The 27817-nt window shown below is 43.6% G+C and overlaps 1 protein-coding gene across 4 annotated transcripts in view; it reads right to left on the reverse strand.

Moving 5' to 3' along the window:
- FNDC3A (fibronectin type III domain containing 3A) overlaps window positions 1-27817 on the reverse strand; it is a 210462-nt gene that overhangs the window by 58505 nt on the left and 124140 nt on the right. For 3 of the 4 annotated variants that reach the window (XM_075851793.1, XM_075851794.1, XM_075851795.1), the window contains 4 exons: window positions 14669-14745; window positions 8633-8867; window positions 6159-6425; window positions 320-378 (listed from right to left, as the gene is read on the reverse strand). In XM_075851793.1, coding sequence (XP_075707908.1) covers window positions 320-378; window positions 6159-6425; window positions 8633-8867; window positions 14669-14745 — 638 coding nt within the window. Of the gene's footprint in view, window positions 1-319; window positions 379-6158; window positions 6426-8632; window positions 8868-14668; window positions 14746-15806; window positions 15868-27817 lie in introns of those variants that run through there. The other variant, XM_075851796.1, reaches the window with a different exon arrangement.

The following is a 27817-nucleotide window of genomic DNA, read 5'->3' on the forward strand; positions in this document are numbered from 1 at the left end:
TTAGGCCGAATTTAGAAGAACGTGATATACACCGGCAGTCACACGGACGCATGTATTTCAATAGGGCCGTTCACACAGCCTTTGATTCAACAGTCCGTGTGGAGGGTCCGTTGAAATATAGGACATGTCCTATTTTGTTCTGTATTCAAGGATCCCTCAATAGACTCAAGTCTATGGGGATCAGTGAAAATGGGACCTGCACGGGGGCAACTCGGATCTGAAAAACAGCTGTTTTTCCTGTCCGAGTTTCCCCACGTTCGTCTGAATTTGGCCTTACTTTTACATGACGTTGCTGCTAGTAGTGGATTGCAGTACTCACCGCTGGCTTTGAAATGTTGGAAAGTTGCGCTTCTAAGGCTTTTGTCTCTTCATCTTTTTCTACAGTGGAAATAAATACAAAATGCTATTAATTTAATTTGCTATCAATTTATTTCTTTAGGAGCAACATGTACTAAATTGTAAAAAATAAATAAATTAAAAAAAACTAATTTGAATTAGGATCTAAGTGAACCGAATCAGAGGAGCTTTCCCATGGGGCTCCGACTGCTGGGACCTCCCCGCCCCCATTCCTTATTAGAGAACTTGGCTGTTACAGTATCTCCTATACACTTGTATGTAACAGTCCATGCTAAGCCATCACCCCATACAACTCCACCCCACTGTGCCCATCCATGGAATCCCCCTGTTCTAGTGATTAGTGGGGATCTTAACGGCCAGATCCCCAACGATCTAACATTTATGACCTATTCTATGGATGAGAGATACATTTTATTCCTGGACGAACCCCTTTTAATATACAAAGTTTAGAACGCACAGTAGAGTAAAGACTAAATTAAAGAAATGATAAGGTACTGACTACATGTAATGAATACATCGTCATATACATGTTTTATTACATAGATGCTGCATTAATCACAGTGTAGGATTTGTGGGCTGTTGCTGCTAGGTTACAGGCTTTAATGGTACGCAAAGTATTTTCTACATTTCCAACTTCTAGGAAGAAGTTGTTCACTTGGCAGAATGTACATCGGCACTTTACTTGTTATGCTGGTTAGACTAAGCCCAATCCCCAGTTACTTCCACTGGCCTTGAGCTGTAGAAGGCGATGCACCTCTCATAGTTTTTTTTGCTGTAGGCAGTCAAGAATTTACAAAAAGCACTTGTATGGTTTATCTGCTCTCCGCTCTCCACATTGGAGGGGAGGGGGAAGAGAAGCTTCATTTCAAGAGCAGTCTGCTTGCTATGCCCCAATTGATAGTGTCCTGCTTCATATCATATGGATGCTGGAGCAGTGAGAGTCCCCAACCGGAGAGCGAGGTCACTTTTCTCTTACAGCTTGGTCTTATTGATCGTGAAGTATTGGCAGTCAACATCCCTATACTTTATGCCCTCTGTTCACATCACGTTTGAGCCTTTTGTTAGACGTATACCTATTGTCATATGTATACCTCTGACGGAAGGCCCTGATGTATGCCACTGTATAGGCATACAGTGCTATGTGTCACCCATTGGCGCTCATGTTATAACAACGTATGCTTTTTTACGGGATGCTTCTGCATAGAAAAGCATAGTATAATATGATTTTCTATAAAGCAACAAAAAAGGTACAGTGATGAATACAAGTGCGACAGAGGCCAAAAGGACACTCTTTTGGCCTCCGTCGGGTGAATGGGAGCCTATGAATTCATTAAATAAATATATGCTGAAAGCTTTCCCGGTGTGTACGTTAAACATATACTGCAGTCACAGTGTGAACATAGCCATACTGATATACAAAGAGAGGAGGAAGCTGGCCTGAAAAATCTTCTGTGCTGCAACTCAGACTCCTGTCTCATTCCAGACTGATGCTGGAGGGATGAACACAATCTCATAGCAGAAGTGCAAGGCTGAGACTATATATCATGGCTTCTACGTTAACTGCTATGTGAGGTTTTATTGCCTTGTGTATCTTCTCTACCTCCCCCGCTCTCTACATGCGAGAGTTGAGGAGAGAGACGACACTGAGAAACAATTTTTGGAACGTCATCTCTGCTCTATGTATAAATGTCAGACGCCGACTATACCCGACTCCTAACTCCTCATCACCCTGGAGTAAAGAAAGTCGCTGTAGAAAAACTTGATGTAAGATCGGTTTCTCCGTTGTAAACAGTAGATCAGGGCGCACCATAAGTGAAACATTGGGGAGAAGGGCAAAATGTAAATATAGGGATACTCAAAATTCAAGGAGTGGGCGATATTTCGCCGTTATCGGATATCTTTGATGAAAAATACCACCGGCTAATAAACGGCCGTTGCAGCGAGCACCGATCAAGACATTGTTGATCGGCGCTAGTTTGCTCCAGTCACACGGCGCTATGGATGGGGACGAGCAGTAATTACTCCGATAGCTCGTCCCCATACATTATTATCATGTCGGCAGCGCATATCCCTGTTTACATAGGGAGATGTGCTGCCGACAATGATATTTCACTTTTTTTTTTTAAACGATACGACCTGCAGATGATCCAGCGTTTGCTCGTTCATCTGCCGATCGTTCCCGTTTACACTGGGCACGCTCGTCTGGCCGATAATCTTCCAGTGTAAAACCCCCTTTAGTCTCACTAGCTTGTAATACGCCCTGTATAGTGAGATATAGAATTATATGACCCACTTTAAAATAGGGCATATGGGTCATCTTTTTGTCACAAACAACTATCCAGCATTTATTTTAGAGTGGACCTGTCACCTCTCTGGACACGCCTCTTTTAGTAAATATTTATATTTCTCACGAAATAACAATTCTGGAGCATCTTTTCTTAGATCTCTGCATTGTGCCGTTCCTCTGTTATTCCTTCTAGAAATTTATAAATAAACAACTGGATGTTATCATTCCCCTTATCAAAGGGGTGTGTCCCTACACAGTCTGAAATGGTAAGCGCTGATTGGACAGTGTCAGACTGTGTAAGGATACATCCCAACTAGTAACACCCATTAGTCAATTTATTCGTCAATTTTTATGAGGGATAACAGAGAAACGACACAATGCAGTGCTCTAAGAAAATGTGTTTCAGAATTATTACATGGGGAATACAAGTATTAACTAAAACAGACATGTCAGGAACAGGGCCGGCGTCAGCATCCAGCGAACCCGGGCCCACTACCCTTGGGGGGGCCCACTCGGCCGCCGACGCTGCCGTTGTCACGGCATCACTGTCCATATATGGGCAGGGATGTCAGGTGGTGTTCCAGGCAGAGCGCTAGAAGTGGCTCAGCTCCGGTACTCTGTCTCTGGGGAAGTCCCTGACATCACTGTCCATATATGGACAGTGTTGTCAGGAGCAGAGCAGTGTCCCAGGCAGAGTACTAGTAGCACTCTGCCCGGGACTTTGGCTCTGAGGTTACCCCTGACATCACTAGCCGTATATGGACAGTGATGTCAGGGGGTTCCCCTGAGCCAGAGTACCAGAGCAGAGCCTTTACTAGCGCTCTGCCCGGGACTTCAGCTCTGCTCCGGACATCACTTTCCATATATGGACAGTGATGTCAGGAGCAGAGCAGGAGTCCCAGGCAGAGTGCTAGTAGTGCTCCACCCAGTACTATGGCTCTGGGGTTGCCTCTGACAAGACTGTCCATATATGGACAGTGACGTCAGGGGTATCTCCTGAAGTGGAATCTCTAGCCAGAGCATCGGTAATGCTCTGGCTGGGGATTCCACTCCTAGAGGGAATCCCAAAGGCGCTACCTGCAGGGAGGGGGGCTGTTTGGCACTACCATGGAGGTTGGGGCTGTGTGGCACTACCATGGAGGAGGGGCAGCTGCGTGGCACTACCATGGAGGAGGGGCAGCTGCGTGGCACTACCATGGAGGAGGGGCAGCTGTGTGGCACTACCTGGGAGGGGCAGCTGCGTGGCACTACCTGGGAGGGGCGGGCTGCGTGGCACCACCTGGGAGGAGGGGGCTGCGTGGCACCACTTGGGAGGAGGGGGCTGTGTGGCACCACCTGGGAGGAGGGGGCTGTGTGGCACCACCTGGGAGGAGGGGGCTGTGTGGCACCACCTGGGAGGAGGGGGCTGTGTGGCACCACCTGGGAGGAGGGGGCTGTGTGGCACCACCTGGGAGGAGGGGGCTGTGTGGCACCACCTGGGAGGAGGGGGCTGTGTGGCACCACCTGGGAGGAGGGGGCTGTGTGGCACCACCTGGGAGGAGGGGGCTGTGTGGCACCACCTGGGAGGAGGGGGCTGTGTGGCACCACCTGGGAGGAGGGGGCTGTGTGGCACCACCTGGGAGGAGGGGGCTGTGTGGCACCACCTGGGAGGAGGGGGCTGTGTGGCACCACCTGGGAGGAGGGGGCTGTGTGGCACCACCTGGGAGGAGGGGGCTGTGTGGCACCACCTGGGAGGAGGGGGCTGTGTGGCACCACCTGGGAGGAGGGGGCTGTGTGGCACCACCTGGGAGGAGGGGGCTGTGTGGCACCACCTGGGAGGAGGGGGCTGTGTGGCACCACCTGGGAGGAGGGGGCTGTGTGGCACCACCTGGGAGGAGGGGGCTGTGTGGCCCTACCTGGGAGGAGGGGGCTGTGTGGCCCTACCTGGGAGGAGGGGGCTGTGTGGCACTACCTGAGAGGAGGGGGCTGTGTGGCACTACCTGGGAGGAGGGGGCTGTGTGGCACTACCTGGGAGGTGGGGGCTGTGTGGCACTACCTGGGAGGTGGGGGCTGTGTGGCACTACCTGGGAGGTGGGGGCTGTGTGGCACTACCCGGGAGGTGGGGGCTGTGTGGCACTACCCGGGAGGTGGGGGCTGTGTGGCACTACTCGGGAGGTGGGGGCTGTGTGGCACTACTCGGGAGGTGGGGGCTGTGTGGCACTACTCGGGAGGTGGGGGCTGTGTGGCACTACTCAGGAGGTGGGGGCTGTGTGGCACTACCCAGGAGGTGGGGGCTGTGTGGCACTCTCTACAGAGGGCACAAAATGTATGGGAATACAAACTGGGGGGCCTAACATCTATATATGACGGCATAAAGAGGGCCTACCGTCTGTATGGGGGCAAAAATTGACGTTTACTGCCGCCGTGAGTTCCCCCACAAAGGGGCCTACTAAGTCTGTGTCGCCCAAGGGCCCACATAAACCTGGAGCTGGCCGTCTATATTATTTTTGTACTCACATTAATGCCCGTTGCATGTGACAGTGTGCCACTTGGGTCGTTTTTCACAGCATCCGATCGTTTTCATGGACCCATTCACTTTAGGGGGTGAATCGGGTCCGTGAAAACCGACCCAACTTTCCCATCCGTTGGAAAGATAAGACATGTCCTATTTTTCCACGGATCACGGACGGGACTCGGCCGGCACACACAGTCATGTGTATTAGGCATAATAGTATAATAATAAAAGTTAAATTTTATGTCACACCCTCTATTCCCTTCCATGTAGCTCAATTATTACGTGATATACACCTACGTATGACATCATCATACAAGTCAGATGAGAGGTTCCACCCATCACCATTTGGATAGACACATCTCAATATCAATATATTTCTCTGATAAGGATCACATGTGTAGACCACTTCTGTGAATAAGCTCATGTGAAGAGGTGCGATAAACATGAAACATGTGCGGTCTTCTATTCATGATACACATACGACAGCTCTGGACAATCATTTCACCCAGCATTTAGTTTATTAAACGACATGCTTCAATTGACATAAAATTTTAGAAAAAAAAACTCGCAAGAAAACGCGACAAAACTTGCACATATAAATTCTTACTGAGAATTTGAATTGTTCAAAAATTTGGCTACACTAAACAGAAAAGTCTGAGACTTCCTCGCATTCATCCAAAAAATGGATTGCACCAGTACAAAAATGTAAAAAAAAAAATCGCTGTAAACTAAGTAAAGATGTTGTCCAAGATTAGAAAAATAGGTCTGATTTTTGTTTCCCCTAAACACAGCGCCACTCTTTTTAATGGGCAGTGTCTGGTATTTTAGCTTAGCCGCATTCACTTGAGGATGAGCTGCAATACCAGACGCAGTCCATGAACAAGAGTAGCATGTATTCTGGAAAAAAAGCAGACCCTTTTTTCCAGATCGTGGACAACCCCATTAAAAACAATACATTTCGTTAGGTTTTCCCCTTTACTGGTACATCATTTTTACCAGATTTTTATTGACCACAATTACCTTGCATTTCTGTTTCTACCTGGAATGAATTTTTTCCTTTCTGTTTGTTCTTAGATTGTCCTGTATTTAACCCCAGACTATTCTGCCCTTTAATAATTCCATTAGATTCATTTATCGGAGATGTGCTTTTCTTGGGTGAAAAAGGAGGGCTATTCAGCTTGTCTTTCTGTGCACCATGTCTATCTTTCAACTTCTTCTGCAATCGTTCGTGGATTTTACTTGATCTCTCATCCCTAAGTCCGGACCTCCCATGAGTAGAAAGAGCATCTAAAAGATTAACACGAGAAAAACATTCGAAAAAATTAACAAATTTTTTTTCTTTTTTTTAAAGTGTATGGATTTGATCATGTACATTTAAATAAGAAATAAGTCATACTATAAATTCGTATTTCAAGCCAATATAAAAACCATCTAAGAGAGGAATCTCTATGTATAAATAAAGGATATACCGTGACTATAAAGTCATCAAAATGCCGCTTACAATCCATACAAATTCCTTGAGGACCCAGAAAATATTGGCTTAAAGGGGTTGTTTTCCCCCAACAATACCAAATGATCGCCACACGTCTGGCTGATGGAACCACCCAGTTGTCCACTGGTATTGCTGGGGGAAGTTTTAACTGCCCACACATTTTCCCTGGTTGGGGCTCCTGCAGGAGAAATATAGTACTCCATGGTGCCTATTCAGATGAATGGGTGACCATGCAATACAGTGGTTTCCAAAAACCTTTAGTCTAACTAGAGACCCCACAGAGGAACCATACTGATGACACGCCGTCAGACCACTGTGGTCAGGTGACGAGTCGTCAGTATGGATGATACAACAGCACGTGAAGAATACAGTAAGGATAAGCAAAGATTGTGGTGCCGTAACACAGTGGGACACGTGCCGGTATGTAATTGCAGTGCAGAAGACGCCGTATTTCTCAATTGAGTCAATATATGAATATTAATGAGCTGCATTTGTGGAAATCAGCCATTAAGGAATCAGTCTGTGGAGACCATAACCTCTGGGGTTCCCGTATACGAGGACCATATGTCTATAGGATATAATTTTAAAAAAAGCTTTAGACTGTAAAAATGTGGAGGGGCAAAAACAAAAATAATAGACTACCCCTTTAAACCTTTCTTGCCGAATCCATTTTTTGGATTTTGACTTTCGTTTTTTCCTCCCCACCTTCCAAAAGCCATAACTTTTTGTTATTTTTCCCTCAATATTGCCTTGTTTTTTGAAGGACGAGTTGTAGATTTTCACGGCACCATTTATTGTACCATATAATTTTGGGGGAAACTGGACAAAAATATTTGTGGGATTTGCCCATTAGGCCTCTGACATGGCCTAATAGGCAGTTGCTGAAGGCAGACCTGGGGGGCCTTTGATAGCGACATCTAATGGGTTAATCTACCGGAATCGGAGAGTGCTTAGATTCCGGCAGTTGTGGCAGGAGCTAGGCTGTGTATAACAGCCGTGCTCCTGCCGCTGATCGCGTGGGTACAATGGTAGTACCTGCGCAATCAGAGGACCGATTGATCCGTCCTTATGCGGGAACTAGCTCTTGCATAGGACGGATATATCCGTCCTTCATCGTAAAGTGGTCAAACAGGACACCAGATGACACAATCACTATAAGTAGTTTCATCTGGGTAGTGGGGTTGATAATCAAATGAGCAAACGCTAATAAAAACATATACTAATATGGAGGCATCAAGTGTTAGAGGTAAAAATACAATTCAAATAAATGCACGTCAGAAAAATTTGTTAGAGGATTGGTTTAACTTCTTTACAGTTTATTTGTTTTGCCTAAGTTGCATCTTCTTTTTGCCACAAATAACTTTAGACACATTTATCAATTCAATGCACCAGAAAAAATAAAAAATGCTTTGGACTTGGCCAACAAGTGGGTGTGGCTTATGAAGAACAGGGCGTGGCTTACCAGTGGCAGGTGTGGCCTATGATGCAACAAATTCTACCAAAATTTTGGTGCAAATAAAAAAAAAAAGTGGTCTAAAGTAAGTCAAACAAGAGGTAGTATAAAGTTTGTCTTTATAGATGCGCCAAATTTATCATCATCATCATGAGCCACTGTGATAAATTTTCTGCATCTAGTCTAGTTCTTAGCGGCCTGAATTGAAGACCGTATTAGTAAATCTACCCTACAGAGCTTACAGGTTTTGTGACTTTTTAGGTACTACAGTAAAATGGCACGTAAACCAACCAGAAAGGGAAACATTTTTATCAAAATACGTAATGTATAATAAAAATGTGGAGAAATCAAATAAAATTCAATAGAAATGGAACTTAAAAAAAAAATAAAAATTCTGGGGCAACACTAATCTACATTAAATATATTTACATGGTCACTTTCATATTGGATTGTTCCAATGGAATATGTTCAGATATAGATTTTTAGATATTAATTTGCTACAAACATATAAAATGCACTAATAAGTAAATATAAAGCTAAAGTACTTACCCAAATCTCCATATACCTGTGAAGGGTGATACTGAGGGGTGTATGGAGAGGTCATATCTCCTGCTCCACTGACCGCCGAGTAAATGTGGCGATGAGGTGGAGGCATCATAGCAGGAAGGGGTATAAAACCTGACAGAGGGGGAGGTGGCCGATGTATGACCGGATGACCACTCGTGTGGAACTCTGGTGGCTGTGGAACAACTACAACTCTCCGCACACCATTGTCTTCAATCACCTGGGAGAAATCAAGATGCACAAAGTAAGCCACACCTTTGCACTCTAAAGTGTAGACTAAAGATCCTCTACCTGAGGCGGCAAGCCACTGTGGTCACCGTGCAGAAGAGAACTGCGAAGCAAAACTGCACATGGTTCTTACCTCCAATTGCTGCAGTTTTGCAATGCAGTTTTTGGATGCGCAGCCTGCACCTGTGAGGCACATGTTTCAATGTGCGTCCACTGTACAAGCTGAGAAAAAACACTTTGAGAAAAAAACCAACAAACACTTTGCGGAAACTCAGCAAATCACAGTAAAACCTTGCGTGGCTTTGCTGTTTGGCAACTACCGCCCTTTACACACCCAAATATTGCATAAAGTAAAAAAAACAAACATATCAATTAAAAGTAAACCATGCACTAACAACATCTTTAAAACCTTAATCTTATAAATTTTATTTAATAGAAGTATGTGTCCCCACAACAATAAAAGTATAAAATAAGACCTCAGAAAAACCTTGTGAATAGAGCCTGGGAGTCCTTATGGCTGCCTATTGACTACTGACCCGTCATACAGTTTTCCATAGGAATCAAACAACAAAAAAAAATCTCTGTATGCCTCCACCTGAAGGCAGAATAAACAGTTATAGGTTGTAGAAGCCCCAAAGCGGTGGTAACTGTATTGTGGCTTCCACTAGGTATGGCTCGGTTTCCTACTACTGTACAGTATACTGAAAAGTTACATTTTGTGAATAATGGTATAAGCCTAACCCTACAAGCATATGAAGAAAAATCTTTCACAAAGGAAAGATTTTCTTTTCTACCTTATGCTGGCTGTAATCTTGTTTTGGAAAAAAAAGTAGCAATTAGATGGTTTCTTGAACTGCATCAAGTTCTACAATTTGTCATGATACCAATTCAATAGAATCTCGCGCCATCCAGAAAGAAAAAATTATATGTTAAACGTATATGTTTTATTTAACATGTGAGTCTATGGACGATGTATGGCTTCTCTTAGAGGCATCCATCACAGCTATCGAGTAAAAAAAAATACATGTTAAATGTATAATTTTTTTTTATTTTTTTTTTACATGGGAGTCTTTAGGCGACAGACAGCTAATGGATGGCATCCATCAGAGGTATTAGTTTTTTTTTTCATGTTTGTTTATCTCGTGCCACAAATCTCGGGAAATGTTCGGTTTACAGAGAAGTCAAAGAAGAACTACAGTAAAGTCTTTCCCGCACCTTCAATGAAAATTTGTGTGGTTGTGTCAAAAAGGTTTCACTGCGTTTGTTTAAAGAGGCTCTGTCACCAGATTTTGCAACCCCTATGTGCTATTGCAGCAGATATGCGCTGCAATGTAGATTACAGTAACGTTTTTATTTTTTAAAAACGAGCATTTTTGGCCAAGTTATGACCATTTTCGTATTTATGCAAATGAGGCTTGCAAAAGTACAACTGGGCGTGTAGAAAAGTAAAAGTACAACTGGGCGTGTATTATGTGCGTACATCGGGGTGTGTTTACTACTTTTACTAGCTGGGCGTTGTGTATAGAAGTGTCATCCTCTTCTCTTCACAACGCCCAGCTTCTGGCAGTGCAGCACTGTGACGTCACTCACAGGTCCTGCATCGTGTCGGCACCAGAGGCTACACTTGATTCTGCAGCAGCATCAGCATTTGCAGGTAAGTAGCTACATCGACTTACCTGCAAACGCCGATGCTGCTGCAGAATCATCTGTAGCCTCTGGTGCCGACACGATGCAGGACCTGTGAGTGACGTCACAGTGCTGCACTGCCAGAAGCTGGGCGTTGTGAAGAGAAGAGGATGACACTTCTATACACAACGCCCAGCTAGTAAAAGTAGTAAACACACCCCGATGTACGCACATAATACACGCCCAGTTGTACTTTTACTTTTCTACACGCCCAGTTGTACTTTTGCAAGCCTCATTTGCATAAATACGAAAATGGTCATAACTTGGCCAAAAATGCTCGTTTTTTAAAAATAAAAACGTTACTGTAATCTACATTGCAGCGCCGATCTGCTGCAATAGCAGATAGGGGCTGCAAAATCTGGTGACAGAGCCTCTTTAAACACTTTGCACAGATGTGTCTTTTCTTGAAGAAGCTCTCTGGTAAATCCCACCCCACCATTAGTAAAGTAAGTTAGGTAGAAGGTAGTCAAAGTAATCTTGATACCGGTGGCATTGCTGTAAAAGTTTTTAGCTCCATTCCGGCCTGCCCTTAAATCACGTAACACGCACTCTGACTCTGGATCCTACAGCGTCTGCTGTGTGGATCGGAGATCAGTCTCCATGCAAGCCTACAGTATAAAACGGACATCGAGGCTCTCAGCATGGATAGACTGACTTCCGGTCCACAATGAAGATGCTGTTTATTTGGAGGGTCATAGTGCGCCCTGAATGGAGCGGATAAATTTACAATAAAGCCACCGGTAACAGAATTATTTTGACTACCTTTTACCTAACTTACTTTACAAACAAGGGGTGAGGGGTTTAGCAGAGTGCTTCTTCTTTGCATAATATATGGCGAAAATGAATATCTATCACAGGAAATCTGGTCTAGGTAAGGGGGTGGTCTTCTTAGAGAGGGTTTTTTGGGGGAGGTTACAATGTAATTACTTCCTTAAAGAGGCTCTGTCACCAGATTATAAGTGCCCTATCTCCTACATAATCTGATCGGCGCTGTAATGTAGATAACAGCAGTGGTTTTTATTTTGAAGAACGATCATTTTTGAGCAAGTTTAGATTTATGCAAATTAGTTTCTTAATGACCAATTTGGCGTGTTTTTACTTTTTACCAACTGGGCGTTGTACAGAGGAGTGTATGACGCTGACCAATCAGTAACCAATCAGCGTCATACACTTCTCATTGTTCCAGCGTGATTGTGCAGTGAAAGAAGCTGGTCTGGAACAATGAGAAGTGTATGACGCCGATTGGTCACTGATTTGTCAGCGTCATACACTCCTCTGTACAACGCCCAGTTGGTAAAAAGTAAAAACACGCCCAATTGGTCATTAAGAAACTAATTAGCATAAATCTAAAATTGCTCATAACTTGCTCAAAAATGATCGTTTTTCAAAATAAAAACCACTGTTATCTACATTACAGCGCCGATCACATTATGTAGGAGATATTATTACGGGTATATCATGGGGTCTTTGCGGATATCTAGGACTTTTAGGTTTCTTAGTATACAGTATGAGCCCCCTCAAATTACTATGCTCAGTATTTGGATGCACAGTTTCACCACAACGAAGGCCAGATACTAAACTACACTTCTCAACACATGTGGATGAAAAATATACTGCAGGGTATAAGTTTTGTTTTTTACAACAGAGCTAAATGGCAGACATATATAACTGTATAGGCATACATTTGCATATCAGGGGTGGCACCGTTGAAACATGTATACCACACGTAGTGCCCAAACCTGGTGTGGATAGAATCTTGTGCAGTTCTCTTGGAGAACATGTGCTAAGATTAAGTGGTTTTGATTTTTTTCTCTTCACAACTGTTGAACCTAATTGAAAGAGGATTTATATCTGCAATAAAAAAAATCTTCAATATGTATACTGATCCCTAGAGTTCTATGATTTCCAAACGTGAGAACAGTAAATGGTGGCATCTCTAGCTCCTATAGGGCTATTTTTTTTCCAGCCTCCTTGAAGTATAAATCTGCCAAGATACTTTGGTAAACCCTACAATTCCATTGCTACGGAGAATTGCTGTTCAGGGGCCAATCCACCCCTCCCCCTAAAAAGTGACTATACTATAAGAGCGCATTCTCTGCTGTCACATAAAAAAGCCCAAAAGGAGGAAACAGCTGAATAGAATTTGAAGGGAACGGTACAACTTAAGAGCTTATATATTATATTTATTAACTGGTGTATTTTTATTCCAGGCGGTAACCTGTCGCTAGGTTTGCAGCCACTAAACCACCAGCATGCCGTTATGCAGCTAGGGTTTAGTGTTCCAAACCCGACCACATCAAAAATGGCCGTTTTGGGTATAGTTAGTAAAGTAAGTCACAATTTCCCGAGATGAGCCTGGGAGTGGTATCAGGCGCATGCGCATTCCGGACTTGAAGCAGAGGACAGTACACTGCACATGCGCAGTGAAGCATGTGCCAGATGCTGCCGGACTCCTCTTGGTAAGTTATAATTTACTTTGCTAACTATTCCAGAAATGTCCATTTTAGAAGTAGGCAGGTTTGGCACACTAAACCCCAGCTACATCACAGCACGTTGGTGGTTTATGGCTCTTTTACACGGGCCAATTATATGGCAAACGAGCGCTCACAGAACGCTCATTCCCGATCATTGCCCTGTGTAAACGCTCGATCATCGGTGGATTGTATGATTTATGCAGCCTAAAATGTTACCGTTGTCGGCAGCACATCTCCCTGTGCAAAGAGGGAGACGTGCTGCCGTCATGATAGAAATGTATAGAGACGAACGATCATAGTAACGTTCGCTCATCCCCATGCATTGTTCCTTGTGAAAGGAGCAAACGAGCACCAATGATCGATCGATCTCATTGATCGGCGCTCGTTTACACGGCCCACGTCGGGACATGTAAGGGGACCCTTAGTGGCTCCAAACGTACAGACAGGTTCCCTTTAAACTCCAGCAAGAAACAGGGCTTGTTCTGTATCAATGTTAATGGACGTCTGTTGTTTTAAGGCACGGCACAGTTCAGTATACTGTACTCCTGGTGATAGCGCTTTTCCTGATATATGATAAGGACTGTCATGTGAATATTCAGAGTGCATAGGATAGAAAACTGACGGAACTATTCTAACCCTGTTTACATCCTTCAATATGTGGATTACCTATAATCCCAAAAATGACCAATGCCCTATGTAGCCACACATTTAATGCCACATGTTCAATCGAAGGTATGGGCTGTAGATACACCCTCCACTTTTAAAGTAGGATATTTGGAAAATGCAGAAGCTTTCATTACATGGGTTACGGGTTTCCTATGTAGGTATATCAGCATACTCTCCTGTTAAAAATTAACTAAAGTGTCTATGTCGACAGATCAAAGGTTATGGTGCCAGGCAACAGTCATGACAGGGGAAATACATCATTATATTTCACCTCAGCACATGTATCAAAGGAATAGCTCATAATAGAATATGACCTTATTCCATACAAAATGTAGAATGCCAAGTATCCATATCTGTGGTAAAAGTATATTTCCAGCTACTTATTCATTTTTTTGGGCTTAGCGGTCTCTCAGTGTGTAAATTAATGTACTATATTTAAAAATAAATAAATACATGTATTAACATATTTTATAGGTAAATGATCGAGCCTTCTATTTAAACAGCATCTGTCACCACCTTTTTGCTGCCCTCACTGCGCTCAGCTATCTCCGTCAGTTCCATAGAGAATGAATGGAGCGGCAGCGGACATGCATGGCTGCCGCTCCACTCAAAGAGGGGACTTTGGTTCCCCGTTTTTATGATCGGTGGAGGTCCCAGTAATCAACACATCTCCTATGCTCTGGAAAGATAATACGTTTTTATGGTGGGAGAAGCCCTTTAGGCTCTGACATGACAGGGCCATTGAGCTGTGGAAAAGGGGGATAGATTTCATCACATTTGAGAGGGTACATTTTTTTTCTGAGGTGCTTCCCAATACGTGAGGACAAATGAGACTTTAATGCTGTTGCTTGACCCTAGGATCGAGCTGCTAGTTTAGTAAGTGTTGTACGTGTTCTTGTGAGTGAAAAGAGGATCACAGCCCAAGGACCATAAAGATTTTAACATTTCTCTAGAAGGAAATACACACCTGCTGAGCATATCCGGGAGGCACATAGATTGGAGGAACTGAGCCATTTGGGGACATCATAGGGACCTGAGCAGGACCTGCACGAGAATTGCATACAATTTATTAAGAAGACTGGACAGACATCATAAAACTACTAACAATATTTCCATAAATATCAGAATGAGGAAATGTGCAAATGGAAAAAAGTCTAGAGCGAGAAGGAAAACGGACAACCTGTCTATAGAAAGAGCATTAGACACGTAATTCAGTGTGTAAACGTTAACAGCCAAGGAAAGCAACAAGGAAAATGCAAAGTACATATAGACTATACACTAGAATGAAAACAAACGTCTATATCTGACTACATATATTTCTAATACATTCTGTGTGAAAAGTCAATATATGGATGATCCCCCCCCCCCTATTTTATAGATGAGATTGCATAAACCGTGCCCCCCACTTCTCCTGTAAAGTCATCCCCAAGATCGGGTAATGAATTCTAGCAGAAGACGTACTCCGTTCATTGATCTAGATTTATAGTAAAATATAGGATATGCAGATGACAGCTGTGTCATAGACGGACTGGTAAAACATAGATCATCATGACAATAACAATCTATTAAACTATTAACATTAGGAATACATGTAAAAGATGCAGATTAGACAGACAACAAACATTGCCAATGTTTTCTGTAGCAGCTGGTTCATTTATGGCGGCTCTGAAAGGGTTACACAGGACCTGTCATTACAATGGTATGACAGCTAGCTTGCTGCAGCCAGGGGTGAGACCTGACATTTAGCTGGATTTGTTAACTCTGCGCTGCAGACATGATGCAAACAATGTCATTTTTTTCTATTTAAATTAAATTCACAACGGTAGAGAACGGAGTGATTCAGCAATCGGGTGGTGAGTCAGAAGCTTCAGTACAATGCAAGCAGCACATCATAGCCAATGGCTCCTGATCATTTCCTAACAGCTGGTGTCTGCATTGTCACCAAACGTGCCAGATCCCCTCATCCACACAAATCTGTACACAAAGCGAGGGATGCCAGTCCCTCCCAACATATGGAGGCATAGAAGGCATGTGCAGTCATTGTGGATGTGAAGTTCTGGCTGATGCATACGTGTGTGTGTGTAAACATAGTCTGCAGTCCTTACCACTCATGTCTGTAACCAGAACAGATAAAAGAAGAGCCAGATCCAGGGTGTGCAGCACACACAGGCACTTAGCAGGCACTGTGGGATACAGGAAACTGAGCCAGCATACCACATGACCTGGTCACATGACAATCTGTAAGCCAGGATGTGTACAACGTTTATGTATGTATGTATGTATGTATGTGTGTGTGTGTGTGTGTGTGTGTATGTATGTATGTATGTATGTATATTATACATACATATACACACACACACACACACACACACACATATATATTTATATATACACACACATATATATATACATACACACACACACACACACACACACACTATGTGTGCGTATATATATATATATACACATATAAACACACACACACACACACACACTGTGTGTATATATGTGTGTGTGTATATATATATATATATATACATATATATATATATATATATATATATATATACACATACACGATATGGAAACATTGTTTTTTTTGTTTTGTTTCTTAACGAATGAGTTAGAAAACCTAATGAGGTACAATCGGGGACGACTATAAAATACAGACATGGAATACGGCACATACAGTCCCATAGTGAATGCGAACGGGGCCCGTTCCAGCCACTATGCTGTACGGCGTCTGTGTGGGAACGGCGCATGCGCCGCTCCCACACAGTCCAATTTGAACTGTGCGACGTCCGGCGCAATTTTCCTGTGGACCGGAAGTCGCGGCCGGACAGTAAGATTACTACTTCCGGTCGCGGCTTCTGGACTTGTGCACTTGGAGCGGTGGTAGCAGACGGAGCGGACGGACCGGAGGGAGCGGCGGCGGCAGGAGCAGGTAAGTTATTTCTATGTATGTTCGTGGTTTAGTGTGTGTTTACTACTGTATGTTAACCTACTACACTGTGTGTTAGCTCAAAAAATGGCGACAAACAGTGTAGGAGGTGTTCAATCCCCTCGTTTCTCCCGGCACTAGCCAGGATAAACGAGGGGGGATTCTGAGAGCTCACTAGAGCGAGTGAGTTTTCTCAAATTTTGCAGCATAAAGCAATGTGGTTGCTTTACCACATGCAATGCTGCAATTTTGGGAATTGCTCCATCTAGTGACCAGCGCTGGGAAATATTATAAATTAGAATCTAATTTATAATATTTCCTGACTCGTGAAAAAAATAAAAAAATTAGAACAATGTTTAATCACATATACACTAACTGTTTAACTAAAAAAAAAAAATATGTTTTTCTAGCGACACATTCCCTTTAAGGCTTCATTCACATCTGCGTCAGGGTCCCGTTCTGACTTTCCGTCAGAGATTCCTGCCAGGGTGGGACCCTGACTGAAACAAACGGAAACTGTAGGTTTCCGTTTGCATCACCATTGATTTCAATGGTGACGGATCCGGTGCCAATGGTTTCCGTTTGTCTCAGTTGTACATGGGTTCCGTCGTTCTGATGGAATCAATACCGTAGTCGACTATGCTATTCATTCCGTCAAAACGACGGAACCCTTGCACAACTGAGACAAACGGAAACCATTGGCACCGGATCCGTCACCATTAAAATCAATGGTGATGCAAACGGAAACCTATAAGTCCCGTTCTGACGGAAAGCTCAGACGGAACGTCAGAACGGGACCCTGAAACAGATGTGAACGAAGCCTTAGAAGTTTTACTTTTCAAATTCGGTAATAAAAATTAAACAAAAATATCCCCCTAAAAAAAATTCCACTACATATTGGGGTATATCCACAAATTGCGGTTATAATGCCGTTGTTACAAAGATAGTGTCCAAAAAAATTCAAAAATGTGGATATACCTGTAGACCTGTCCTCTTTTATCAAGTTATTCGACATTTTATGATGCCATGTGCCCAATAGATGGTGTCACCCAGCTTTCCCAAACTCATGAAAAATCTGTATGATGATACATGCAGTAGTGCAGGGGTCAGAAACCTTTAGCACCAGCACCACAGCGGACACTTTTGGCATGGTTTGCTGGCACACTTCCCTCTCCAGTGACCAACGTCATTGTGTGCCCCCGCACTGGTGTTCAGTAGTCGCTTTCGCTTCGGTGTGCAGCGCCCTCAAGCTGATATTCAGTAGCCGCGATCTCTCCTGTGTCCAGTCCTGCCTAGCTGATGTTTAGTAACTGCAGCCTCACCTATGTGCATCCCCCAGCTGGTGTTCAGTAGCCGCGGTCTCTCCTATGTGCGACCACCCCCCCCCCCAGCTGGTGTTCAGTAGCCCTCTATGCACCACAGATGGATCATCTATGCAAAGAAAGTCAGGGACAAGGGTTACACTGAAAAGTAAGTTTAATAAACTGATTAACTGGTTTATGTCACATACATGGTAACAGTTTGTACTATATGACTTTCATGTTTGCATGGCACACTGAGTAGTTCATTATTGATTTTTTTTAATTATTGGCAAGCCATACAAAAAAGTTTTCCTACCCCTGCAGTAGTGATACCATACCTCCCAACTTTCAAATATCGCGAGGGACAATTTTTTCCTTTTAAGCCACACATCTAATGCCAACCAATCCCCGCCCATACACAACTGGTTCAGCACACACAGTATCATGGTCCCATAGTGCCTCCCACAGAGTAGAATGCCAAATAGCTGCCACCATACAGTATAATGTCCCCACAATTGCCCCATACTGTATAATTTCCCTATACACTATAATGCCCCATAGCGGACCCATACAGTATAATGCCCCCTTAGTTGCCACCATACACTATAATGCCCCATACATTAAAATGCCCCTATAGCTTCCCCCATAAAGTATAATGCCCCAATAGCTGCCACACACAGTATAATGCCCCTTTAGCTACCACCATACAGTATAATACCCCATAGATGCCTTTAAAGTATATTGCTGCCCCCTACAGTATAGTCCCCCTTAGCTGCCCCTAGAGCCAGTGCCCACATCGATAGTGTACAGTGCCCATATAGATAGTGCCAGTGTCCCCTGTAGATCTTGCCACAATGCCCATGTAGATAGTGCCACCCCTCTGTAGATAGCTCTACCCCGCTGTAGCCATTGGGAATTCCTCTAGGGGCGGAAACCCCAACTAGCGCATCGGCCACACTGTGGCCTGGGATTCCACTCCTGGAGGAGCCACAGAAGTCACTGTCCATATATGAACAGTGACATCAGGGGCTTCTTGGGCTCAGCGCTTAAAGTAGCGCTGTGCCTGAGGAGTCCTCTGTACTAATCCTAAGGACGCAGATACAGTTGGTACCAGGAGTCCGGGACTGACCACCGACCACCCGGGACAGCGGGACACCGGGACTGTCCTGCTGATTCCGGAATGGTGTGTAGGTATGGTGATTCATTCCACTACTCCCCTATACGTGCCTATCTATGTCCTCTCTCTCTATCTGAAACTGAATCTTTCTAAAACTGAGCTCCTTGGGTTCCCACCATCTACTAACCTCCCTAAACCAGATGTCTCCATAACTCCTAAGAAGCACGCCCGCTGTTTCGGGGTTATTTTTGACTCCGATCTTTCCTTTACTCCTCACATTCAATCACTTTCACGCTCCTGTCATTTTCACCTCAAAAACATCTCCAGAATCCGCTCTTTTCTTACGGAGGAAACCGCCAAAACTCTCATTGTTGCTCTGATTCACTCTCGTCTTGACTACTGTAACTCATTATTAGTCGGTCTTCCCCTCACTAAACTCTCCCCTCTCCAATCTATCCTTAATTCAGCAGCCAGGCTCATCTTTATGACCAACCGTTACACCAACGCTTCTACCCTGTGCCAGTCGCTGCACTGGTTGCCCATCCCTTTCCGAATAAAATTCAAACTTAATACTCTCACCCACAAAGCTCTCCACAGTGCTGCACCTCCTTACATCTCCTCCCTCATCTCTGTCCACCACCCTACTCGGGCTCTACGTTCTGCCAACGACCTTAGATTAAAATCCTCCATAATCCGAACCTCCCACTCCCATCTCCAAGATTTTTCTCGTGCTGCACCCGTCCTCTGGAATTTGCTACCCTAGACAATCAGATTAATTCCCAATATCCACAGTTCTAAACGTGCCCTGAAAACACATCTATTTAGACAGGCCTATAACATTCCCTAATCTGACTCCTTTCCATTGCCCCCCTTTTAGATTAGTCATCAGAATAAGATTCCCTCACACTCCTTCTCTTCATGTCCGTCATACACGGATACTGGCTGGTGACCGGCTCATGCAGCTTTATGTGTACCACCCCATGTGTATAAAAATGGCTGGACCATTGTACAGAACAAACACTGTTACACTTTGTGTCTCCCTTATTTCCTCATAGATTGTAAGCTCTTGCGAGCAGGGTCCTCAATCCTCCTGTCTGAATTGTAAATTAGCTTTGTCACTATGTAATGTCTGATATTGTCTGTACATGTTCCCTCTAAATTGTAAAGTGCTGTGTAATATGTTGGCGCTATATAAATAAAGATTATTATTATATCTATATCATGAAAAAGGATACTTTTTTTTAAGTCAAGTCAACCCTTTCTAGTAAAGATATGTACACAACTGTACCATCTCTGTCAAAACACCATTCAGTTGTCAAATGGTGATCAGATGACGAGCTGAAATTGTAGATGCTGTAAAGTGAGACTTTATTCTGGACCACCTAAAACTTGTAGAGAGAAATATCAGCAATTATTATTACTGGAATGGCTCCCTTCACTAGCAGTAGTGATTCAGGTAACAGGTCACATTGGGGCAATGCCCTGTACGGTGGCACAAGGAGTGTCTATGGTCCATAGTATGAGGCACTGTATTCTTTATATTACTGTATGTTATTCGTGGCACATTTTTTTTCATTTAGGGATTCGTACAGAATAAGGCCACATTCACATGAATGGGTTCAATTTACGTATTTTATGCATTTCATGTCCGTGTGATATCAGTTAGGGCCTGTTCACATCACCGTTTGCTTTCCGTTACGGGGTTCCGTCGGAGGTTTCCATCGGGTGAACCCCGCAACGGAAAGTCAAACTGAAACCACAGCTTCTGTTTCAGTCACCATTGATATCAATGGTGACGGAAACATTGCTAATGGTTTCCGTTTGTCACCATTCCGGCAGGTTTCCGTTTTCCCAACAGAATAGCATAGTCGACTCCGCTATTGATTCCGTCGTTAAAACGGAAACCTGATATCAATGGTGACTGAAACGGAAGCTGTGGTTTCAGTTTGACTTTCCGTTGCGGGGTTCATCCGACTGAAACATCCGATGGAACCTCGGAACGGAAAGCCAACGCTGATGTGAACAGGTCCTAAGTGTGCTTCCCATGTGGCTTCAGTTTTTCCTCTGCAAGCAATTGCTGGTTTTATCTTTTTCTCAGCATTTCTTTAGCAACTGATGCGTGAAACCCGGACAGCACACGGATGTCGTCCGCGTGCGGTCCGTGTTTTTCACGCACCCTTAGACTTCAATGGGCAAAGTGGTCGCAAAAACGGACCAGAATAGGACATGCAGAGTTCCAATGTGTGAATAGCTCCACTGAATGGCATAGGTCAGTGTGCTGTCAGTTATTTCAATAGACCGGTAACGGACCTGAAATACGCTCGTGTGAACGACGTCTAAGTGAGAAAAACAGTTGTGTGTCTTACGTGTCTGTGTAGAATTAGAGGTACATGGTGATACAGGAAATGTCCAATTTTTTAGGGCACACTGCTTTTTTCCCCTAAATAAACCACACTATGTCCCATCTTTCGCGGTTTGTTGCCATTTATTTCTTATAGACTTCAATGGGAAAAAAGAACATTAAAAAAAAATCTGTGGGAAAAAAAAGATAATGTCTGTGGTTTTTCAGAAAACCAGCTCCAGGAACATCTCAGAGAAGCTTCTTTACCAATAACCACAGCAAAGCATTGCATACAACACAACGTAATGATTTCCGGCAATAGTACCAAGTAGAGTTGTATTGAGCGGCAGCGTGCATGCTTGATCACCTCTGTGTACAAACTCCTCCTTCTAGCGATTGTATGGGTGTAGGGAGGACCCAAATCTAGCGATCATGGAGGTCATAGTTGTCTGACCCCCCCCCCCCCCCCCGATTTTATCATTTATCACCTATCCAGCGGATAGGCAATGTATTCTGCTGAAATAGCACTTTAAATAAGTAAAGCCAGACGACTGTCTGTGAACAGACTAGACTTCACATATCAGAGTAATCACGGTCTTTATCTGCAAAGTGCTACAATGATAACCCAAAACACATTGCAGCAGTTGAATGTTGTATCAGTATGATCACCGCTAGAGGTCAGGAAGGAATTTCTCTACACGTAAAGGCAAATTGGACCACTCTTCATAAAAGGTTTCTCACAAGTCTGGAATTTTGCTCTTCTTGAACTTAATGGACCTGCATCTTTTTCCAATTAAACTATGTAGCCTGTAGTGGAACTACGGCACCAATATGCAGTGTAGGGTGTTAAATCAGGCAAAGAACCAAAGAACCATAAATCCCACCAAGTGAAATGCACTGTGCTCATGACTAGGGTATTGCATACATTTAGGATCCCCTTAAAATTATACCCCAAAATTACTTACCCACATCTGAAATAAAGATGTGTACACGATGCGCGACTTTGAAATTGGTGTAAATAAATACAATGAAGCATTATTAACCATGAGAAGTGCTGTGATAAACATGGAGGTCTGGGAAATGCCCCATTTATCGTTCGTCCAGAACCTCCACAGTCACATCTCGCTAACTCAGGGTTGACAAATATATGAGGGTACCGCGACCATCAGTGATTTTTGCACCTGGAGCCACCCCCAGCAGAAACCACCATCAAACCTTGCTCCATGACAGGGGTCCCATTCCTCCGATGAGCCCCAACGCTCTCAATAAGTGCCATCCTAGACCTCCTCACCGCCAACTACATCAACAGAAAAGAGAGTGCATATACACATAACCCCTCACTCCGCTCACCAAGGAAAAACCATGATAAGGGCGGGCGGGCTTTGCTCTGGTCCTGTATAGCGGAAAATTAAGTCTCCTCCTCCAAACGTCACCAGATAAAAGGTACTGCTGTCTCCTCCCCATTTCGCAGTTCTTCAATACCCGTCAACTTACTAAAGCTCAACCCCAGCCCATATATCAATTAACCCCTTAGGCCACTTGTCCTACCCTATAGTCATACTCAGGCCTGCACTAAAGCTTTTCCTGCTCCGTCCCTTTTCTTTGTAATTATATAAGTATCAGACCTGTTAAAAAACATCAGGTACAGATGTGATCTTTATACTTTGGTGATGGGGCATCATGTATTTTCCTCTCCTTCCTTTATTTAGCTAAGCATTTTGGCACCCTCCGCTTAGCGAGCAGAGATACTAATCCATGCGGATGTGCGGGTCGTGAATGGTTCTATACTTAGCATCAGGCTAATGTGAACAGCGATGAATCACTCGCTGTTATTCCCTGAGAGGCAACAGTGCTGGCTTTTTACAGCAGCACATTAGATGAACTGACTCTCTCTAACAGAACACCCACACTTTGACATCACATGGGCAATGATATGCATTGCTGACGCAGGCAGTGACAGGATCAAACACAAAGACCACAGCCCGCTGAAACAATAGAGATCACAGCTGACGTTGACATATAACCAATCAACACTAACAGACTGCACTGGATCAATAGCTGAGCCGGCCAGGAATAGTCCCACTACCTTTCATTTTTGCACGGGAGTCTCATACAAAATTAGGATAGATCTTGGTTCAGACTGTGAAAGGATCAGATCAAGATGACAGATATATCAGACAGTAGCACTTGCTGCTTGTTCCATTATTGTATGACCGGTGTCTAAACTTGACCATCAAGCAAAACAAAAGATATCGATGGGTTAATTGGCTTCCTATGAAGGGAGATTAGACTGAGACCCATTGAAGATAGGGTCAATGTGAAATAATACAATGAGTCGCATTAATGAGAACTAATACAGATGGAAAGTAGAGGCATTGCCCAAAGCAACCAATTAGAATAGTTCTTTCATGTTCTTAAAGAGGCTCTGTCACCAGATTTTGCAACCCCTATCTGCTATTGCAGCAGATAGGCGCTGCAATGTAGATTACAGTAACGTTTTTATTTTTTTTAAAACGAGCATTTTTGGCCAAGTTATGACCATTTTTGTATTTATGCAAATGAGGCTTGCAAAAGTACAACTGGGCGTGTTGAAAAATAAAAGTACAACTGGGCGTGTATTATGTGCGTACATCGGGGCGTGTTTACTACTTTTACTAGCTGGGCGTTGTGTATAGAAGTATCATCCACTTCTCTTCAGAACGCCCAGCTTCTGGCAGATCACGCTGTGACGTCACTTCCCCAGGTCCTGCATCGTGTCAGACGAGCGAGGACACATCGGCACCAGAGGCTACAGATGATTCTGCAGCAGCATCGGCGTTTGCAGGTAAGTCGATGTAGCTACTTACCTGCAAACGCTGATGCTGCTGCAGAATCAACTGTATCCTCTGGTGCCGATGTGTCCTCGCTCGTCTGACACGATGCAGGACCTGTGAGTGACGTCACAGCGTGATCTGCCAGAAGCTGGGCGTTCTGAAGAGAAGTGAATGATACTTCTCGTCAGAACGCCCAGCTAGTAAAAGAAGTAAAAACGCCCCGATGTACGCACATAATACACGCCCAGTTGTACTTTTATTTTTCAACACGCCCAGTTGTACTTTTGCAAGCCTCATTTGCATAAATACAAAAATGGTCATAACTTGGCCAAAAATGCTTGTTTTTTAAAAATAAAAACGTTACTGTAATCTACATTGCAGCGCCTATCTGCTGCAATAGCAGATAGGGGTTGCAAAATCTGGTGACAGAGCCTCTTTAAGTACTCTTTAAAAATGAAAGCTGGAATCCGATTGGTTGTTATAGGAAAAACCTGCACACTTGCACTAGTGGTCAAACATTAGTGTCCAAAGTTTGTAAATCACTACTAAAGGTCTTTATTTCTAATAGAATGTATATAATGGAGCAAAACAAACAAAAAATGATAGTCAGTGTACATTGACAATTTCAGAATTTGATTTGTCAAACGTTATGTAAAAAAGATCCACTATCTTCAGCAATTAGACCCCGAATTATATGTTGGCGCTATATAAAGAAAGATTGTTATTATTATTATGATCAGATGCTGAGCATATATTTTCCGGTTTGCTCTAAACAACTCAAACAGACTCCTCTCCCATGATATTATTTTCCAGTCATCCAACGTTTTGTCCATTTTAACCTTTTATATGCTCCAGTTTAAAATATGGCTTTGTCAGTAAGGGCATCATCCCAGAGTCATCTCTTTACTGCTGGTATTATCGACACTGCCAACTCAGAACACGTAACGTGTCTGTTTTTTTACTGCCGGCTCTGATTTACGACTCCTCTTTTCCAGTTTTGCAGCTGGGTCTTCTACGTATTTTTATATCCTGGTTATATTCAGTTTGCCTTCTTCTCTCAATACATTAGTGGACACCTTTGCAAAAAATCTGCAATCAGACATTTCATTTTGCAAAGCAATTGTATATTGATTATTTTAAAGAAAAATTGTTAACATTTTAATTTGCAAACCCAGAAATGAACCTGAAATGTCAATGCGCTACATACTTTGCAACCCAAGGAAAGGCAAACTGCTTTATGGTGTATTCACATGAGGCATTTTTGTCACCGTTTTATGCAACTATTATAGTAATTGCGCCAAAACGGCCACAGTTTTGCTGTGATAACTAAAATTGCGGCAAAAGAACACAACAAATATGACTCATACATACATCCTTAGACCAGAATAACGGGTTGCAAGCACAATTCCAAAAATGTATCAAATAACATGGCACAGCGACACACAGACCCTGGAAGGCAGCACATAGAGTGCCTGGGGTTCCAAATGACAAAGCCGTAGGCACCGTATTCTTCCCGTTATACGACTTTACAAGGACACCGTAATAACGGCTGGAGAAAAATGGGGCTTTATCAGTTATTCCACGCTGTAATGACTATTTGTAAGATTAGTAATGTCTTAACTATATTTTAAATCAATTTAATAGCTACCCTGAAAGAAATGGTAGGTGAATTTTCGAAATAGAGAAATTTTAAACTAATCTTAAAGGAAAACTTGAATGATAATTTACAATATTCTGCGGTTTAATTCTAGATAAAGCATTAAGTTACTTTGCACATCATTTGCTTTACGAATATTGTAATACTTTTTAATTACCGGTACATTAAGTTTTATTGTCAGATCACAAATATACACTCCACAAACTGCAACACCAAGAAGGGCAAGCCGTAAGGTTATGCAAATTGAGGAAGTAGCAGGCGTCTAGCTCCAATCTGTGGCATGTGGGAGAGGCATAAAAGCCAGATTGAAAGCAAAGTTTTTAGCCACATGAAACCTCAAAAATCAAGTGATGTGGGATGATTGTGCGATGCCTCCTGTTAGTCAACTTGCCAGTTGTGGCAAACTGAGAGGAACAGAAAACTGGAACTGAGAGACCTTGGTTTATCACTCCGGCAGATCGCTACGCGCCTAGGCCGAGAGGTCAGCACTGTTCAATGTTGCGTGTCCCGGAGGTTGGGAGAACAACAATGAACAGAAATGACAGTAAGAGGTGCGCGGAGGCGAACATCTGCACGGACGGATCGTCTGATTGGAAGAATGGTGCGAAATGTGATTCGTTCTGTACTGCAAGTGAAATTGGACGTCACATCCCAAGCCTGGGGCGGCAACGAGCGGCGACACAAACAATCAGAAGGCGTTTGCACGACATTGGGCTACGAGCCAAAATGTCCAGCTACAGGCATTGATCACATGCCACCGCTCTCAAAAGCTATCATGGTGTACAGCAAGACGGCAATGGAGGTCTGTCCTCTTCAGCGATGAGTTACGATTTAGCATCGGACGCAATGATAGCCGGAGATCTGAAGACCATGTGGTCAACGCCATGAAAAGGCCTTCACAAGGAAACATCACACCAGTCCCACTCCCAGGATTATGGTGCGGGGTGGCATAATGTACGTAGCTGAACACCTCTAGTCTTCATTTCAGGTACACTAACAGCTCAGTGTTACATTGATTTGGTTGTGGAACCAGTGGTGCAGCCATTTCTCCAAAGTATCCCAGTAGCCGTTTTTCAACAGGACAACGCCAGGCCGCATATTGCTTGGGCTACTGTGAGCAGCCTGCATGGCCTAAATGTGTTACCATGGCCTGCAGCCTCTCTGGACTTGTCTCCCATCGAGCACATCTGGGACGTCATCGGTCGCCAATTGCAAATGGTGCTGCCAGCAGCCAATCTTGATTATTTACGTGCCCAAATGCATTCAGCATGGCATAACATTCCTCAGACAATCATTAATAACCTCATTGATAGCATGCTGAGGCGTGTAAGTGCGTGTATTTCTGCGCGTGGTGCTCATACTCGATACTGAATAAATCAAGATGTTTGGAATATTTTGTTTCCATTTTTTTATCATTTGCATATCATTAACATGTCTATCTATCCTGTGATTTCCAGAATTCCAAAACTTTTCCTTCTTGGTGTTGTAATTTCAATGTTGAGGAGGTGCATGTAGAATTCTTCTGGACTTCTGTTACCAGAGAACAGTGCATTTGGGGAGAGTTAAAGAGCAATTCTCATCTTAGACATTTATGACATATCAATAGAATATACCACAAATGTCTGATAAATGGCAGACCCGCACCTACCTCAAGATGGGGAATCCTCCGACCCTGTCTCGTGAGATGGCTGTTGGTAGCCACAACCAGGCAGGGAATAGGTGCACAGGTGATCGGTGATCCGAAACAGTCAAGCTCGCTGAGTTTGTTGTTTACTAAGCTCCTATAGAAGTGAATGGGAGTTACAGAAACAGCGTAGATCGCTGTGCTACTCTATTTCCATAACTTCCATTCACTTCTATAGGAGTTACGGAAACAGTAGGGCTCAGCAGTTTCCTGGAATTCCTGTCACCTTGCAACAGAGTCACCACCAGGAAGCGGCGACCAT

Source organism: Rhinoderma darwinii, chromosome 2 (genome assembly GCF_050947455.1).
Source record: "Rhinoderma darwinii isolate aRhiDar2 chromosome 2, aRhiDar2.hap1, whole genome shotgun sequence".
NCBI classification, from domain to species: Eukaryota; Metazoa; Chordata; class Amphibia; order Anura; family Rhinodermatidae; genus Rhinoderma; species Rhinoderma darwinii.